This window comes from Rhinopithecus roxellana, chromosome 10 (genome assembly GCF_007565055.1).
Source record: "Rhinopithecus roxellana isolate Shanxi Qingling chromosome 10, ASM756505v1, whole genome shotgun sequence".
Taxonomy (NCBI): Eukaryota; Metazoa; Chordata; class Mammalia; order Primates; family Cercopithecidae; genus Rhinopithecus; species Rhinopithecus roxellana.
The window spans coordinates 107,038,831-107,059,098 of NC_044558.1; the positions used below are offsets into that span (position 1 = coordinate 107,038,831).

The 20,268-nt window shown below is 39.4% G+C and overlaps 1 protein-coding gene across 1 annotated transcript in view; it reads right to left on the reverse strand.

The window, feature by feature from the left end:
* Nucleotides 1-14,492, reverse strand: part of CCDC38 (coiled-coil domain containing 38) — a 45,839-nt gene extending 31,347 nt beyond the window's left edge. The window contains exons 1-3 of the mRNA XM_030939710.1: nt 14,483-14,492; nt 2,839-2,939; nt 1,096-1,261 (exon numbers count right to left, since the gene is read on the reverse strand). Of these exons, the coding sequence (XP_030795570.1) occupies nt 1,096-1,261; nt 2,839-2,939; nt 14,483-14,492 (277 nt within the window). The remainder of the gene's footprint in view (nt 1-1,095; nt 1,262-2,838; nt 2,940-14,482) is intronic.
* Between the last annotated feature and the right edge of the window lie 5,776 nt (nt 14,493-20,268).

A 20,268-nucleotide genomic window follows, 5' to 3' on the forward strand; every position in this document is an offset into this window, starting at 1 on the left:
GGATGAATTGATATGCCCTAGAACTTGTGGTACAGGCCCTGGCATCACCTTGCTGCCTATCATTTGCTGCTTTGACATACAATTATATATGCACCTGGAAGCTCTTCTGAATAAGTTAACATGGCTTCCTTTTCCTACATTAATTACTGAATCTAAAGCCCTTCCCTAAGTGGTTTGCTTGTTCTCTGAAAATTTTTTTTACAGTTTGAGAAAGTGCATGGGCTTTGGGATCCAGAGAAATTTTTTTTTTAAGTTATCACAGCATGATGTATGTCCTTCTCTCCCTTCCTTCCTGCCTTCCTCCATCCCTCTCTTCCTCTTCTGTTCTGTGCTTTACTCTCCTCTTCTTTCCTTCGCCATCCTACCTCCCACCCTCCCTCCCTCCTTTCCTTCCTTCCTTTCTTCCTTTCCTATTTTAAACTTTTTATTTTAAAAATTTGGAAATCATTCATTTTGGGGGAAGATTTTATTACTCCATCATCCTAGCATTAATCGCTTTATTTTCATTAACTTCAAATTACTTTACCTCATTTATAGATACTAATTGGTTTGGCAAGTAGGATACCCCCATGACCTTTGATAATCAGATTGCCTTCTTTTGTTGAGTAGTAATTATCATCTTACAGTATTTTAACCATGTGCCCAACGGTCGCTCAACAGATAGTATTTGCAACATCAGGTACGCTCATTTAATTTTATTAGCATCCTCATTCTGGATGCATGAGTTCTATGGCTTGGATATCAAGGTTTTTTTATCTTTAGAAACTTTCTAAGTTTGACATCTAGAACTGAGTGTGAATGGCCAGATTTATTACCTTTATGTTTTTTCCACTTTTGCAAACTTTAATACTATATTCTTTTGGCAGTAACTGTCTTCCTGGAAGGACGGTTATGAAAATGAGTAACAGTCATCTTGGAAAAGTATGTTTTCTTATTTAACTTTGAGTTTCTCCTAACTCTCAATCCCCATTTACTAAGACTCCCTTACATAAAAGAGCATACTGTCTGTTTTAATCACCCTCCAACAAAGCTCCCAAACCTGACATTAATAGTAAATATTCAAAATGATGTTCTTAAAGAGTAATTTCGACTCACCTTCTATTAATCTAGAAATCGGAGCAGGACCTGGCCCAAACTTTTCAAATGACCTACCACCTCTTTTAGGGTAGAAAGCTAGTTGGCTCAGGTATGAACGACTCTTCACTCTGGATGAAAAAGTAGTTTTCTGGTAGACTTTCATGTTACGGTTCATAAGTTTTTCCTGCCCAAGTGGAAAAGTTGGAAAGAATTTTTAATATACCAAAGTATGTTATCTTAAAATTAGTGATAATATATGAAAATAACATTTGCAACAAAAATCTTAACTTTAAAACAACAACCCCAGGTTCTTCTCCTTGAAGGAATGTATGTTGTTTTAATTTCCTTCTCATATGAAGCTGAGACCATTTAGCTTTCATTAAATATGTACATCACAAATACAAGACTGGAAAATGTCCTCTCAGCTTCATTTTCACAATTAGTCTTGCTCAAAATGCAGTTAAAATTTGGAATTTCCGGGCTGGGTGCAGTGGCTCATGTCTGTAATCCTAGTGCTTTGGGAGTTCAAGCGTGGGCAGATCACTGAAGTCAGGAGTCAAGAGCAGCCCTGGACAAGATGGAGAAACCCGGTCTACTAAAAAATACCAAAAATTGCTGGTGGTCATGGTGTGCGGTGCCGTAGTCCCAGCTCTCAGGAGGCTGCAGGAAGACAGCTTAACCCGGGGGTGGAGGTGGCAGTGAGCCGAGCCCACACCACTGCACTCCAGCCTGGGTGACAGAGCAAGACTGTCAAAAAAAAAAAAAAGGAAATTCTAAGGGTTGGTTCTGTGGAATTAAAAACTTGAGAGGAAAGGGATCTTCCCAGTAGATATTTAAAAATTAGGCTTGTGATTTCATTCATCTTCTCTTAATTTAATTTTAAGTATATTCCACAAAACCATACAACACATACTGAGGAACCATCACATACAGATGAGTCTGTTGTTGAGCATTTGTAGATAATTTCCTTATCTTAATTAGAGGGTAGACAGAGTCCTGTAATCAACTTTTACTTCTGGGAAAAAAGAAAGTAAATCTACTGAAATGTGAACCAGGCGATGTAGGTGTGATGACCATACCAGTGGTGAGATTAACTCTGCAAGGCACAGTGGGAAAGTTAGCCTTATCATTGATCTAGCTTCATACCACATAATTTGAAAACAACACCCCCTCCTCCACTTTCATCCCTTCTTCCTTCCCCAGCACACACATATACATTGTCTTATCCACATCTGATTCTTGAAGACCCACCTCCTTTTATCTCCTCACCACTAACACCCTTTTTTCCATCTTCTCATCAACAAAGATGAACACCCCTTTCTCTCTATTTCCTTGACATGCCTCTGTTACTGTATTTCCTCCACTCTGAGATGCCACTTATTGTAAGAGGTGCTATTATTTTACTCACGGCCAGTGATGTATGACATCCCATCTATGTAAGCTAGATACCAATTTCAGAAATCTAAAAAATGTGGAAATGTGGGTGTTGGAATCAATGAAAGACAGTGTGCCATACTTGTCCTACTGAACTGCTGTGGTGTATCTCTCTTCCTCCGTTAGGTGGCGATCTTCGCGGTGCCTACTGTCAGCTGGATGTTTTTCTGTCGTTTGTGTTCGCACTGTCTCCCCATCATGGTGCGGGGCACACACCATCTGTGTCTAGTTGACTCCATGTCTTAGCCCAGCAAAGTTCATAAGAGCAATATATAAGTGGATATGATTCTAACATTAATTGGGGTTGTGATTTTAATTAAACCTTACCCTTTTCTTTGCTGCCATTTCATTTTCTTTGAAAAGAAAGAGATCTCTGAAAAAGATCTTATAAGGTCTGTCCTCTTTGATTGAACCATCCTTTACATTATCTGTTAAAAAGAAAGAATGAATGAAGTAATTCTGTCATCCTTCCTCTACTGACCAGAATAGTAAGTCTCCCACCAGCCAGTGTACAATGAATGGGATGCAGGTGTCTCTGAGAAAGTAATGTTAAAAGAAAAACTTTGGCCAAATTAAATTTGAAGGAGTTTAATTGAGTAATGAACGATTTGTGAATCGGGCAGCCCCCAGAATCACAGCAGAGTCAGAGACTCCAGGGATGCCTCATGGTTAGAACAAATTTATAGATAAAGAAAGGGAAGTGAGGTACAGAAATCTCAGGTGAGGTACAGAAACAGCTGGATTGGTTACAGCTCAGCATCTGCCTTATTTGAACACAGTTTGAACACTCAGTAGTGTATCCGTGGTTGAAGTACGGCTGCTAGGATTAGGCCAAGACTCAGCTATTGTTACAGGGCATACTTTTAAGTTAGGGTTTCAATTTTGTCTACCTATTAGTTAGGTAGCAGTTCGTTCACAAGGACTCAAATATAGAAGTATGGAGTCTTTCTTAGGCCATATTTAGTTTGCTTTAACAGTAGAATGCAGACAGCCTTGCCTCCACATCTCCTGGGTAGGAGCCACAGCGTCTCTGTCTGTTTCCCACAGCGCTGACATATCTCTCACTGCTTCATGAGGAATGAGTTGATAAAATAAGGAGGTCTTTACCAAAATAATAGGATAAAATTTTGAGATATTAATAAGTTTCTTCTCACCACTATACATATACCACCATTACCCTTACATCACCATTTCAACAGCAACAGATAAAGCCACTACCCTTAAGGAGAGCCTCTGCCCAGGTTAGAGAGTCTTAAAAAAGGAAGTCAAAGATAATAAAAAGTGCTGGAGAGCATGTGGAGAAATTGGACCCAAATGCACTCCTAGAAGGAATGTTTAAGTGGGGCAGTCACTTTGGAAAACAATCTGGCAGTTCCTTAAAGAGTTGAACATAGAATTGCCACATGACCTAGAAATTCTACTGCTAGGATATGCCAAAGAGAAATGAAAGCATAGGTGCTCAGAAAAACTTGTACATGAATATTTAGAGCAGTATTATTTATAATAGTCAAAAAATAGAGACAACCTCGACATCTGCTACGGTTTGGCTGTGTCCCCACCCAAATCTCATCTTGAATTGTAGCTCTTATAATTCCCAAGTGTCGTGGGAGGGACCCAGTGGGAAGTAATTGAATCATGGTGAGGAGTTCTTTCTTGTGCTGCTGTCATGATAGTGAATAAGTCTCATGAAATCTGATGGTTTTATAAAGGGGAGTTCTCCTGCACACATTCTCTTGCCTGCCAATGTGTAAGATGTGACTTTCCTCCTCTTTCACTTTCCACCACAATTGTGAGGCCTTCCCAGCCATGTGGAACTGTGAATTCATTAAATCTATTTCATTTGTAAATTAGCCAGCCTGGGTATGTCTTTATTAGCAGCATGAAAACAGATTAATACAATATCCATCAACTGATGAATGATAAACAAAATGCAATATTTCCATACAAGGAACTCTTATTTGCCCAGAGAAAGGAATGAAATACAATATATGCTACAACATGGATGAACCTTGGAAACATGTTGAGTAAAAGAAGCCAGTAACAAAGGACCACACATTATATGATTCCATTTATATAAAATATCCAGAATAGGCATATTCATGGAGATAGAAAGGAGATGAGTGGTTGCTTGGGGCTGGAGGGTGGATGGGGCCTAGGGATTGATGGCTGAGGGATGCAAGTTTCTTTTGAATTAGTGAAAATATTCTAAAATTGGCTGTAGTGATGGTTGCACATATGTGTGCATACACTAAAAACCATGGACTCGTACACTTAATAAAAAATGAAGGCTGGCCTTGAAAAAAGTAAAAGAAAAGTCAGCTGAATTTCTGCATGGACTTCCTGTTTTTATTTATAACATTTGATATGACAAAACAAATCTTTCTCTCTCTTTATTTCTTTATTTCTTACTTTCTAATTCTTGGGATGTGGCAGGATGGAAATCTTGGCATTCAAAATCAATAATGAAGGTCAAGTGTATTTGTCTATTTTCACAATGCTATAAAGAACTTCCCTGAGACTGCGTAGTTTACAAAGGAAAGAGGTTTAACTGATTCACAGTCTGCATAGCTGGGAAGCCCTCAGGAAACTTACACTCCTGGTAGAAGGCTAAGGGCAAGCAAGCACCTTCTTCACAAGGTGGCAGGAAAGAGAAGCGTGAAGGAGGAACTTCCAAACATGTATAAAACCATCAGATCTTGTGAGAACTCACTCACTATCACAAGAGCATGGGGCAAAACACACTCACGATTCAATCACCTCCCTCCCTCAACACATGGAGATTACAGTTCCCTCCTTTGACATGTGGGGATTATAATTTGAGATGAGATTTGGGTAGGGACATAGAGCCAAACCATATGACCAAGAATACTGGGAGCCTGGAGTTGACACCTTAAATCAGAGATAGCAAGAGGATTCCTGAGGACACATTCCCCAACCCATACCCCACATCCCTTGTCCACCTCAACCTCACAAAAAGACTCCACATCCTACCAGCAAGCAAAGGGCCTGTGAAGAAACTCAATGATTCTCGCCCCAAATCACTAGAATCACTTTGGCTCCACACAACTCCAGAGATTCTGACTTAATTGGTCAAGGAAACATCAGCACTAGAATATTTTGAGAGTCCCCCAGGTGGCTGTAATGTATATCCAGGGCTAAGAGCTAGTGGACCAAAGTTTAAGGAATTAATGGACTGGAGCTTAAAGTCTACCTGAGAAGCAGCCATTTGCTCAAGGATTTAGCATAGAAAGTGGGAGTGGCCGGGATTATAGAAACTCCAGACACATTTTTCTGTAAGTCATGGGTTAGAGGGAAAGAAAATTGCAGAGTGGAAGTCTTGGATTCAATATAGAGTACTCTGATCATCTCCTATTCACCCTGATGGTGATGGAGGGATCCCCATCCTAAATACTATGAGATGGCTGAACACATGATACCCAACACTGGACAGATGAGACTGAGTGCAATTTATAAGTCATATATACTCATAGTCTGGGGGAGGAGAATGCTGCCTGCAATGCAGGGCCACATGGGAATTGCACTCAAGAGCACAGTGAATCACCAGTGGTGGGAGGCAACTTTGTAGTAACAAAAGGCTGAGGTGTCCCCTGGTCCCCACAGGAGGATGTGATTGACTTGTTTGAATAATTTCACGGCTGACAGTGCAGTGAAACCCATTAGGTTGGAGACCAGGTGGAATGCAGCTGGTCCAGTTGATAGAGGAACTAGCCAGGCAGGGAGACTTTCCTGGTAGGTGGAGGTCATATTTGGCAACAGTAGGAGGATTTATGGTTAGGCTTTTGGGGCCCTGTGAGGCTGAAATATGTCAAGGCAGCACATAAAATTTTAGGCCTTAAAAACATGAAGTAGAAACAGCTGAAGGTGGGTCCAGGAAGCTGGACTCTGGGATAGCAGAAGTGTGGATGCTCAAAGCCAGCAGGCTGGAGACCAGGAGGGAGCAACAGAGATTGAGGACCCAAAAGGACGTGGGGCTTGGTGCCTGTAATGGTTAATCATGTGTGTCAACTTGACTGGGCCATGGGTGCCCAGATTAAACCTTATTTCTGGGTGTGTCTGTGAGGGTATTTCCAGGTGAGATTAGCATTTGAACTGGTGGGCTCAGTTAAGTAGACTGCCCTCATCCATGTGGGTGGGTCTCATGCAATCTCTTGAGGGTCTGAGTAGAAAAGCCTGAGGAATTAGGAAGTCACCTCTTCTTTTCTGCCTCACTGCTTGAACTGGGACATCTCATCTCATGTTCTGCTATGCTAAGACTGGAACTCACACCATCAGTTCCCCTGCTTCTCAGGCTTTCTGAGTCTGACGGAATTAAGTCACCAGCTCTCATGGGTCTGCAGCTTATAGATGGCAAATCATGGGACTTCTCAGCCTCCATAATTATATGAACCAATTACTCATAGCAAATCTCCTTCCTATTGGTTCTGTTTTTCTGGAGAGCTCTGGCTAATACAGTGGTGTTTCCCGAGTCTGTGAACCTATGCCTTGTATACCATCACTCCCAGGCCAATGCTGGGCCCCAGACATCCCAATATGGAGCCACCATTGTCCTCCAGGGGATGAGTTATTGGTGGGCTGGACACCTCTTCCCCAATCAGCCTTCTCTTCTTCCAAGAGAAACTCTACAAACTTAGATTCTGCCCTATCCCAAGTGTCTTAAAATCTTTAAAGCCTGAGTTAAAATCTCTACTGACCAAGTTTAAGTGTCTTGGAATTGACAAGATGATATTTTTGTCCCTCCAAGTTCAAAGCTGAGTTTATTTCAGTTACAGAGAAATAGAAGAAAATTAAATTTCTGAACACCAAGTGTATTAGTTTCCTCTTGTTTCCATAATAAGATATCACAAAATTAGTAGTTTAGAACGACAGAAATGTGTTCTCTCCATTCTGGAGGTCAGATATATGAAATCAAGATGTTGGCAGAGCCATGTTCTCTCAGTGAAGCCTCTAGGGGAGGATCCTTCCACACTTCTAGCTTCTGATGGCTCTAGACATTCACAGGCTGGATAACTCCAACCTCTGCCTCCAACTTCACATGGTCTTCTCCTTTTCTTTTCTAAGGACACTTATCATTGAATTTAGGGCCCACCCTAAATTCAGGAGGATCTCATCTTGAGATTCTTATCTTAATTACATTTGCAAAGATCCTTTTCCCAAATAAGGCCACATTCTCAGGTTCCAGAGGTTAGAATAGGAAGGCCAACCATTTGTGGAGGGCTGCCATTCAACCCGCTATACCAAATTTCCTATATTATAAACTCGCCACATGAACTAGCCCCTAGGTAACCCTTCTCCCTGTATTTCTTTCCTACTTACATAAGACTAGGGCTGCTGTAGCAGATTACCACAAACAGGGTGGCTTAAAACAATAGAAATGTAGTCTCTCACAGTTCTGGAGGCCACACGTTCAAAATCAAGGTGTTAGCAGCATTGGTTCCTTCAGGAGGCTTTGAGGGGGAATCTGTTCCAAGACTTTCACCTAACTTCTGGTAGTGAAATTCCTGGGATTGCTTGGATTGTAGATCCATCACTCCAATCTCTTCCTCCATTCTTCACATGACCTTCCCCTCTGAGTGTCTGTATCTCAAATCTTCCTTTCTGTTCTCTTATAAGGACACTAGTAATTGGATTTAGCACTTGTCCTAAATCCAAGAAGGTCTCATCTTGAGATCCTTACTTTAATTACTTTTGCAGAGATCCACCTTTCCAAACAATGTCACATTTTTAGGCTCTTGGTGGAAATATCTTTTGGGGTCTGCATTCAATCCCTTACAGCACCCCATACCTGCAATGTACATCAAATTCTACCATTAATCATAGTCTTCTGCCTCAACAAAGAGTCTCATTCTACCAGCTCTTGAGCAAACTGGGCACTAGGCTCAACCTCTCTCCAATACTCCATTTTAGCAATAAGAGGTCTGCTTAGTTCTACAAATCAAATTCTAGTAGCTGAATCCTGGCTACTCTAAACTCTAAACTCTAATCCTCTCCCTTTTGTTACTATTATATTCTTCTCTAAGTTGCCTTGCAAATCCCTGCCATTACTAATTAACAACCTTGGGAGAAGCCTTTCTGTTCTCTGCCTCATTGTATTAGTTTCCTATTGCAGCTGTAACAAATAACCACAAACCTAATGGTTTAAAACAATGCAAATTTATTTTCTTATACTTCTGGAGGCCAGAGGTCTGAAATGAGTCCTTTGAGCATAACATCAGGATGTTGATAGGGCTGTGTTACTTCTGTTGGTTCCAGGTGAGAATCAATTTCCTTTCTTTTTCCAGCTGTTAGTGGCTGCCTGCGTTCCTTCATTTGTGGTCTCTTCCTCCATCTTCAAAGTGCATCACTTTAGTCTCTACTTCCATTGTCACATCACCTTCTCTGTCTTTGATACTCCTTTTATAAGGACTCTTGGATTATATTAGGCCCATTGGCTAATCCAGGATAACCTTGCCATATCAAGGTAATTAACTTAAACACATTTGCAAAGTCCCTTTTGCCCTGTAACATAATGTATTCACAGGGTCCAGGGATTAGAATGTGGAAACATTTGGGGGGCCATTATTCTGTCTACCACACTCACATAGTCTCACTCCTTTCTTAGCCTTGCTCCTTACTGACACTGTATTTGTCTTGTCCTAATTCTTCTATTTATTCATTAATTCATTCATCCACTCATTCATTCATTCAACAAATGCCTATGAAGCCTCAACTATGTGCCAGGTACTGTTTTAGGCACTGATGTTGCACTGGCAAACAAAACAAGGATGGTTGCTCTTGAGGATCTTATACTGAGGTGAAGTGGGGGGTTTGGAAATAGAAAATATAAGCATTAATATAATAAAGTAACTTTTATAATATGTTTTAAAGTAATAAAGTTCTGTGGGAAAAATAGAGCAGAATATAGGAGGGCTGGGCTGAGCAACTTTAAGTAGAGTGGTCAGAATGGGTCTCACTGATCAAGCGGTATTTAAAGGAGTTGAGAGAATCAGTCAAGTGGATATTTGAGGAAGAGAGGGACTGGCTATGACAACGGCCAATGCAAAGGTCCTGAGGCAGGATCATCTCTTATGTGTGTTCAAGAAAGGCTAGTGTAGCTGGAGTGAAATAAATGGGGTCAGGGGGACTGTAGTAGCAAGGATAATTACTTAGTATCCTGTAGGCAGTCTTGTAGACTTTGGCAATGACCCTCAGTAAACCAGAGAAGCATTGGAGGGCTTTGAACAGAGAAGGAATGTGGTCTGACTTACTTAATACTTTGTAGTTGGATAAGAAGAGACTTGGAGTAGGGGAGTCAAGGGTTGAGATCAGACTAATTCAGGTAAGAGGTAATGGGCTGAGACCAGCATGGCAGGAGTTAAATGGTGAAAAGTGGTTGGGTTCTGAGAACATTCTGAAGGGAGAGCAAACAGAATTCCCTAATGGATTGCATATGGGGTGTTTTCCCTCAAGCACCTATTTTTCCTTCCTTCTTTCCCTCCTTTCTTCCTTCCATTTGTTTCTTCATTTTTTTGTATTGTTTCAGGACTTGATTTTATTTTTTTTAAATCATATTTGCAGTACCTACCAATATTAAATATCTTTTTAGAAATCATGGCTTTCACTGTCTCCAATCATACTGATGTATTCATATTTGAAGCCCGAGCAGCTAGGTTAGTATATAAAAGGCACTGAAAAACTGCAAAATTGATTTAACTGCATAACATAATCTTAAAATACATTAAAGTAGATCTAAATTAATAGAGAGATGAGTCATGTTTGTAGATAGAAAGACATGATTTCATAAAAATGCCAATTCTCCACAAATGATCAATGGATTCCCAGTAATATAAGTACATAGTCCCACAGGAGTTTGTCTAAACTTGATAAGTAAATTCTAAAACTAGTAAGGAATATCAAGAGACAAGAATAGTGAGAACTCTTCCCAAGAGGAACAGGAGGGGGAGATTGCTCTGCTGTGTATCACTACGGAGCTATAGCAAAGGGAAAGGCAAATTCACTGATGGACTAGAATGGAAATCTCAGAAACATATCCACATATGGAGAAAGGAGAGACTGTTCAAAAAACGAGTTGGGGAAGATGGTTATTCTCATGGAATAAAAGAGGAAATTGGATCTTTACCCCACCTCCATACAAAAATTAACTACAGATGAAATAAGCATAAAATTGTTCCCCAGAAACCTTTAAAACAAATAGTAGAACCTACAGGTTATATCATTTAGGCCTTTGCAAGGGAAGGATTTCTTAAAAACATACAAAGTAGTAACTATACAAGAAAATATTGATAAATTCGGCTATATTAAGATTAAAGACTTTGTTCATCAAATGACACCATAAACAAAGTGAAAGATAAGTTAAAACTGGGGGAAAATATTTGTACTCCATACAGACGACATAATTGGGATATGCCATATCTACAAAACTACAAATCAATATAAAGAGCACTAACAACCTAAAGACAAATAGAAAAAAGACTGTATTAAATAGGCATTTAACAGAAGAAGAAACACTTACTGTCAATAAACATATGAAGAGTTGTTCAACTTCATTAGTTATCAGAAATGCAAATAAAGACCATAATGAGATCCAAATTTCACCCATTTGATTGACAAAGCATTAAAAAATTTGTCAATACCAAGTGTTTGGGGAGGATATAATTCCACAGGATCTCTAATACATTTCTTGTAGAGATGTGATCGGCACAACTACTTTGGAAAACACTTTGACATTATTTTCTGAAATCGGATATCCAGCTAACGTCAGATTCAGCAACTATATTCCTAGGTATACATGCAAGAGAAACTTTCTTGTATACCAGGAGATGTGAACAAGAATGTTTATTAGCAGCACCATTTAATAGCAATAAGCTGTAAACAACCCAAATACCCAAAGAAGCATCAACTGTAAACTATAGTACATTTGCATTTTGTTGTATTGTACAGCAATGAAAATGAATGATCTAAAACATACAACAGTATGAATGAATCTTAAAATATAACGCTGGCTGGGCATGGTGGCTCACTCCTGTAATCCCAGTAGTTTGGGACGCCAAAGTGGATCGCTTGAGCCCAGGAATTCAAGACCAGCCTGGGCAACAGGCAACATGGCAAGACCTTGTCTATAAAAACAATTGTTTTTAAAAAATTGAAATAAATATGTATGTATATATATAATGTTAACTGAAAAGTTCTAAAATATGATAGTCAACAAGATATCCTTTTTTAAAAGTTAAAACTAAAATGAAAATTATGCTCTTTAAGACTACATATATACAGTATAAAACTATACATACAAATTAAAAAGTAAAGAAATAATCTAAACAGACTTCAACATGGTGCCTGCCTTAGGAGATGAAAGCCAAGGGATAGGGTATGTAGTTATCATCAGGATGTAATTTCTTGTGAAGATCCTTGTCTGTGGGTTCTGACAGGTTCAAAGATTCATATTATGTTATTAATACATAATTGTATTAATCTTAAAAGAAGGGTATGGGTCTTAGGGTACTGGTACCAAATATGTCAAAACTCATGCTGCTTGTCGTGTTGTGAGTAATAAAGTCCTTTGTCTCTGACCCAAGGGTTTTGTATCTGTTGTCAGCATCCAGGAAACTGTAGCAAGCTAACTTACTAATTTGCAAGCAGAGGAAAATCTTAGCCCTGTCACAGTTCTTGACAAAGTAATATAAATCCTTTAATTAAAAAAGGCATCATCCAATCCATACTATTTTAATATCTGCATCTTGTTTTTTCAGTGAGCAATATAGCTAGGAGATCCTTTTATATCAGCAAATATATATTCATGTCATCAAAAAAATAAATTACTAAGCTGGGTGTGGTGACTTACACCTGTAGTCCCAGCAATTTGGGAGACCCAGGTGGGCGGATCACCTGAGGTCAGGAGTTGGAGACTAGCCTGGCCAGCATGGGGAAACCCCATGCCTACTAAAAATACAAAAATTAGCCGGGCATGGTGAGCACCTGTAATCCCAGCTACTTGGGAGGCTGAGTCACCAGAATTGCTTGAACTCAGGAGGCGGAGGTTGCAGTGAGCCGAGATGGTGCCACTGCACTCCAGCTTGGGTGACAGAGAAGCTCTCTGTCTAGTATCCATTATTCCATTCCCTGGATGTATTACAGTTTATATAACCAACGCTTTCCAATGGATATTATGATTGATTCCAGTCTTTTGCTATTGTAAACAATGCTCCGATAAATATTCCTGTACATGAATTTTTAATCACTTGTGCATACATATCTGTAGAATAAATTCCCAACATGGCTACTTTTAAATGCTTTTTTTAAAAAATGGTAGTGGAGCAGAGACTACTAGTGAACCCCCAATATCCATTCTTCCTTCTTCTATAGGAATAGAACCCTAAATGAACACTCAGAGTAGAGGCTATGTTTCTCAGCCTCCCTTGGAGGCAGGTATAACCACGTGGCTATGTTTTGGCCAAGGGGATGTCAGCGGAAGTGGCGAATGCAACTTCAGGGCATGTCCCTGCCTTTCCCTTTTCTCCTGGCTGGCAGGAATATGGATGTGATCACTGGTGTGGAAGCAGCGCTCTTGGACCAAGAACACAGCCCAGGAACAAGCCAGAAGGAGTTGGGCCCCTGATGTGAACCTCCATATGGAATGCTTGCATCCAGACTTTACCTGAGCGAGAACAAACGTTTATCATGTTTAAGCCACCGTTGTTTTATATTTTCTGTCACTTGCAGCCAAATTTTTACATTGTAAATACAAATAGTGCCAAATGTTCCTTTAAAGAGAATGCCTATAGAGTACCTGAGTGCCTGTTACCTATTACAAACTCTTAGTGTTATCCACATGTTAAATCTTTGTCAGATTTATAAGTGAAAATTGTAATTCCTTGTATACTAATAAATCTTTATTCCTTGTATGCTTATAAATAAGCAGAAGGAGACTGGGTACGATGGCTCATGCCTGTAATCCCAGGCCTTTGGGAGGCCGAGGTGAGTGGAACACCTGAGGCCAGGAGTTTGAGACCAGCCTAGCCAACATGGTAAAACCCTGTCTCTACTAAAAACACAAAATTAGCTGGGCGTGGTGGCGCATGCCTATAATCCCAGCTACTTGGGAGGCTGAGGCAGGAGAATCACTTGAACCCAGGAGGCGGAGTTTGCGATGAACTGAGATCACGCCAATGCACTCCAGCCTGGACAACAAGAGCGAAACTCCGACTCAAAAAAATTAATAAAATAAAATAAATAAAAATAAAAAATAGGCAGAAGAGTAAGATGAGAAAGGGTGGTAAAGGAAAGAAGAGGGCAGATTTTCATAAAGTTTAGTTATGTATGTCCTGGACTAAGACAAATAATTGAGTTAATTGTTTTATGTCATGAGAGACTGGGGCAATCTAGCTAAATATGACAATTTAATGCACCCTCTGATTTGAAGATTTTTTTGAATTACAAAGTAGAACAGAATCTTCTCTGCAGGTAGTTTATAAACTCATTACATTTTATATTTATTGTGTAACATTCTCCTTTTCTTATGCTCACAATCTGCTATGGAGCCTAACATTACTAGGCCCAAACAAGAATATATTGATTGATCTCTTTTTACCTCCAGAATTCAGTGTTGGTGATAAATTTGAGGACATTTTGTTGCCTGGCCCTGTTGAAAGAAAAAAAACACATTAAAAAAAATTCTATGAATATCATATAAAAGGGCTAAATTCAACTGCCAATGACTCCTTAACAGTCCTTGTAGCTTTTAAAAGCAGTGAGCACACTCACACTCTTTGACCCAGCAATTTCAATTCTAGTATCTTATGTCAAGAAAATAATCAGACAAGCAGCCAAAAATGCATGTGCAATAATGTTTGTTCAGTATCATTTCATAAATACAGAGTTGACCAAATAGCTATAGTACGTCTATAAAATGAATTACCAATTGGCCCCTTAAAATGATGCTGTAGTCACTATTTACCTCTGTCCATGGTGTCGGTTGAAAAACAAAACATTTCAAAAGAGTATGGATAGTGTGGATTAGAAAATGCATGGAAAAATCTAAGAGGTGTCTGAAATGCTGTTCATCAAACATGAATCGTGATTATATGTGATTTGGTGCAGTCTCTCATTTTTACTAGGTTTGGGATTATGTGGGATTATGGTTAGGTGATTGAGGCACTCAACCTTAGCTGCAAAACTTAAGGATTGCCACAATAAACAAACAAAAGCAAAACAAAAAAACCCCTGCAGTTATGATAAATTGTTAATGCAATATATTTTTATAAAATTCCAAACAAATGCAGGAAAGTCTATAATGAACAAAATATCAGAATTGTATATACAGACAGTATCTGACCCTGTACTTGTGTGACCCTGAGAGCCAGTGCCTCACTCTACTCACCCAAACCCTGGCCTACAGAACTTGTCTCTATTTAAAATTCTGTTATTTCATTTATCGTGAATTTTTTACATTAATGTACATATTGAAAATAGTGAATTAAAACATTGCTTATTTTGATTACTGAGCTTTTGCTTTCCCCTTAAATTTTGTGCCTGAAGCTGGAGCTTCACTGGCCTTACTCTAATCCTTGTTCTGATTTCTATACTTTTAGTATCATTCAAATTTCTCAATGAGCTGGTGTCACTCTTACAATGAGAAAAATAATAAAGATATATTCATTTTAGGGATAAAGGACACCCAGGAGTTTGTATTTAAAAGTGTGCCCACAACAGAAACAATGGACAACACATTCTGTTTTGGGCTGCCCATTTAAATGTGTGCCTCAGGAATCTCAAAGAGCCATATTTAAGAGCTAAATATCCTGGAAGCAGAGCAGCAGATGATACAGAACACAGACTCTGGAGAAGCCTGATTTGTGAATTTTGGTTTGGTATTTACTTATGTGTGAGCAAGGTCATGTATCATTCAAAAAACATTTATTGAGTAAATAATATGTGTCGGGTACTGTTCTACGTGTGAGGGGCAGGGCAATTTTTAAAAAGACAAAAAAGAAGAACAAAAACCATTGTCTTCATGGAAACTACATCTTAATTACTCAGCATCTCTGAGCCTGTGCTTCCTGTTTCATAAAGTGGACACACCTCTTAAGGCTTTCTTGAGGATTCAGTAGGCAATGGATTTAACCAAGTGGGGTGCCTGGCTTACAGACCAGCTCAGTAAGTGGGAACTACTATGTGCTAATATTTACTAATTAGCATCTGATTTTAGTTCCAGTGGTTATAGAAACAAAGATTTTTTTAAAATATGTTAAAACTTATAAAAGAGAAAAAAATGAATACAAACCTGTAACATTGATATTATACTTTTTCAAATGACCCAACATTTTTTCACAGGCATTACATTCATTCTCACAGGTGGAAAAGAAAGATTGGTAAAAAATTGGTGACAACCTGTGGTTGATGAGTATTTGGAATTTGGATGGCTAATACTAAAGATTTATAGATTTTCTTAATTTTACACTCTGTTCTCATCTCCACTCTTAAGATTCTGATCACCTCTTTCTTGTCACATTTTCACTCCTTTGATCCTTCTATCTAAATTCACTCTCCTTCCTACTCTCATTCCCTCTATCCTTAAAGTCTTTCTGCAATGAGCATCTTTATCCATGGGTTCAAGGACTTTTTCAATCACAGAAAAACTGGATGCTCTGTTCCTCTAAGCCAATTGCTAAGAGCAGATGTCTGCTCTTATTCTGTCTCTTGTATAGTTCATAAAACATGTAAATGTAATCAGCGGTCTCTAGATGTTGTTATACGTCTATACTTCCATATGCATGAATTCCTGTATTGATGAATGAAGGGTCGGTGAACAAAAGGGAGGGAGAGGAACAGAATCAGTTATTCTTTTTTTTGTTTTGTTTTTGAGACGGAGTCTTGCTCTGTCGCCCGGGCTGGAGTGCAGTGGCCGGATCTCAGCTCACTGCAAGCTCCGCCCCCTGGGTTTAGGCCATTCTCCTGCCTCAGCCTCCGGAGTAGCTGGGACTACAGGCGCCCGCCACCTCGCCCTGCTAGTTGTTTTGTGTTTTTTAGTAGAGACGGGGTTTCACCATGTTAGCCAGGATGGTCTCGATTTCCTGACCTCGTGATCCGCCCGTCTTGGCCTCCCAAAGTGCTGGGATTACAGGCGTGAGCCACCGCGCCCGGCCCAGAATCAGTTATTCTTAGGAAGGGATTACAAAGTCCCCTTTCCAATCAGAAAAAATGTTAAAGTAGTGGATGTCTTTGTTGTGCAGAATAAAAATAGCATGATGGCTAAACAAAGGCTCTGTACCAAAAGAGAGGGAAAATGTAATTGGATTGCATAGCAAATGCCTGAAAATTCACATCTTAAATACATGTTCAAATCCAACTTCCAATAGATGAAAAAGATCAAAAGCTCAGAAATACCAGGAATGTAAAATGGTGGTGTATAACCACCAGCCATCCTTTTTAGAGGTGGCATAAGCTAAATGATTAACAGCATAGACTCTCTCTGTGTCCCTTAATCCTCACACTTCTTTCAAGAGGAATGATGCAAATAGTGTCTACCTTGTGGTATTGTTAGGTAAGTTACTATGTCCAACCTTTGGATGGCCTCAGTTGCATAGTAAGTGCTATGGGAGTGTAAGCACATGGAGAGGTGCACTCTGAGGGAGGAATGTGCCTGGTGTGTTTCAAGAATAGTGAGGAGACCAGTGGCCTTAAGCACAGTAAACAAAGGGGAGAGCACCAGGTGAAGCCATAGAGACAACAAGTCCAAGATCACTAGGGCCCTGGAGGTCATTTTCTCAGTGAAATGGAAACACACAATGAATCACTCTGATGCTGAGCTGAGAAGAGACTGTAGAAAGGGAAAAGGGTCATACAGGGAGATGTATTAGATTATAGCCACTGGGGGGCAAGAGATAATGCGATCCCTTGAGATAGCAGTGGAAGTGGTGAGAGGTGGTTCGATTCTAGATGTGTTTTGACAGTAGAGCCTACAGAATTGGCTGACGGTTTGGATGTGAAGTATGAGATAAAGAACTGATTGCAGAAAGGATGGAGTTGCCATAAATGGAGACAGAGAAGGCAGTGGGGGAAGGGGCAGTTGGGAAGATCAGAGGCTCATTTTGGAACTTGTGAAATTTGAGATGTGTATTAGATATCCAAAGGGTCATGGGTGTAACGTATACTGTTCTTTCAAGTGAACACCATGCTGGTTGATTTCATTAATTGTTGTATTCCTTTAATAGCTGTACAATTATATGTGGTCTCTGAGTCAGGTCCCTTGACAAGTGTCATTGCAAGGGTAGTAGGAATGGCACTAGGGAAAGGCCCCTGGCCTTTGGGGGCAGGTTGGTTTAACTCCTGCCTCTGACTCTTATTCACTCTTTCTCTGGGTCTGGAGAATTACGCTTAATGCACCATAGAATCTTCTATCAAGTATGAATAATAACACCTTCCTTACAGGCTTGCTGCAAGTTTCAAACACAGATAATATATGCAAAGTGCCTGCTCATAGTTTGTAAAGAAGTGATCCCGTATACTTTTCTCAAAGTAAATATTGTCCAGATCCTTCCTCTTTCTGGCCCACTCTGTCAACTGCCACCATTTGAAATGGAAGCATAACAACTACTTTTCGTAAGAAACTCCCAATCAAATTTCTTGAAACCTGGTCATTGGAGAGGAGTCTACCAGCCATATCAGTGCAAATCTGGGGGACCTGAATCAGCTTCATGTAGATTCTTAACATTCCGACCTCCAGGGAAAGTGAGGAAAGAAGAGTGGGATTTGATAAGGCCCAGTCCTAATGTTCTAAACCAACTCTAAATAAAATGAATAATAACACTGCCTACCAGATGTTATTCTAAGCAGTTTATTTGTTTTTTGCAACAACTCCTTCTAAAACCCAATGAAAATGAATTTCTAGATGTGAGAAAAAAAGCAATGTTTATCTTCACATGCATATAAGGATTTAGACCGTTTCTCTCAGACCCAATGCCCTTCCATTTTTTTTCCCACCACCTCTCCGCCTACCTTGGACAAATACTAGGAAAAGGGGCTGTGAACTGTGTCCTTGGATGGTGTAGAGAGATCAGAGCTAGCAATTTTTTGTTTACCTAAAAGCCAGGAGCCACTGGGTCCTTGGCCTGCTTAGACACACGCTGCCTCTTTTGACTGGATCAGAGCACAGCACAATGATGAGGAAATTACTTTCAGCTTGACCTTTAAGGCACTGCTGGCGTCAGGCTGTTTAGTATGGACTTTTCTGTTGACATTTCTGACTGCCCCTTTTGCGAAGTAAAAACAAAAAAAACCGAAACAAAAAAACCTGGAGGTCAAGAGGAAGGAAGGATGGGTTAAAGAGTCAGCATATACGAGTCAGATAATGTGAAAAGTACTTTATAAGAGCTGCTATCAGGATGCTGGTTATTACCAAGGAAAAATGTGTCATCCATATCCATCTATAACCACTGAACAGTAACAAAGGAGAGAAATTCACTCATCCTTTCTGCTTTTGCAAAACTCCTGTTTGCAGGAGCTTATCAGGTAATGTTGTCTGTCTGAACTGTGAATCAGATGCACAGTTCACTCACAAACATAAATACCTATGAAAAAGAAACATAATTTCTTTTAGACTCACCCAGAACTTGCAAGCTTTAAGTACATGGTCTGTGAAGTCAGGAGAGGAACTATGCTATTGGCTGAAATCTAATCCTTAACTTAATTGGCCAGCAAGACAAATAGCAGGATTAAAATAAACTAATAATAGTAATAATACCTATTACTTGCTTAGAGCTGGGCACTGGGCTAAGTGATTTATATTTTATTTTATTAAAACTCAGACAAGCCCATAAAGTAAAAATAGCTTTCCCTGTGATAAGGATGAGAAAACGGAGGCTTCAAGAAACTTACTGTAAATAAATTCCCCAAGGTCAAACAGCTCATAGGAAACAAAACTGAGACTAAGACAAGTCTATTGAACCCTTTCTATTTTTCTACAGTTGTAACCCATCCTTTATACCTATAATTGCATAGTTCTGCAAATATGCCTAAAATTGCAAAATGTAACTGATTAAAGTCTTCAGCAGAAATTTTATAACATAAAATTTTAATATTTCTCCGTGAATTAGTGACTTTATGTTTTTCTATTCCCCACTATTTCTACTTCTCTTTTGAAAGACATAGAAATACATATGTATAAACTTTTTAAAAGCTATGCACACACACACACACACACACACACACAACCTGTTTGTGGTTGTATTTATGAGCTGTGAATAATCTTCTGATGCCTCCTCCCCTACCCACCGTTAGGGTCTCTTTCACTCACATTGTCTGTATATTTTCCAATTTTTATCTTTCCTCTCTATTTCCTAACTGATCTCTCTTTTATAGGCCATAATATGAAGCTAAATTATATTCTTATTTATTGTGGTCATCTAAAGGAGTTTTTGCTTTCTGTTCTAGGTGTTTTTAATGACATGAAATTAATTTTTATATTTTGTGGTTTTACAGGCTTAGTCTGCTTTTATAGTATATTATTTGTGCCCACATCTATCATTTTTATGGTAAAGTCTTTGTTGGGCAGGAAAAGCGCCTTTCCTGTCTTTGTATGTTCCACAGGACTTAACACAGAGCTTGTAATAAACGTGTATAAACGAAATTAAGTAATTAAGGACTCAAAACAAAAGCCTGTGCCTGGCAGTGTTTCCATAGCAATTGGTAGTAGGAAGCGACGAGGCTGAGAATCACAGACCATCTTCCATAAACTTGATTCTG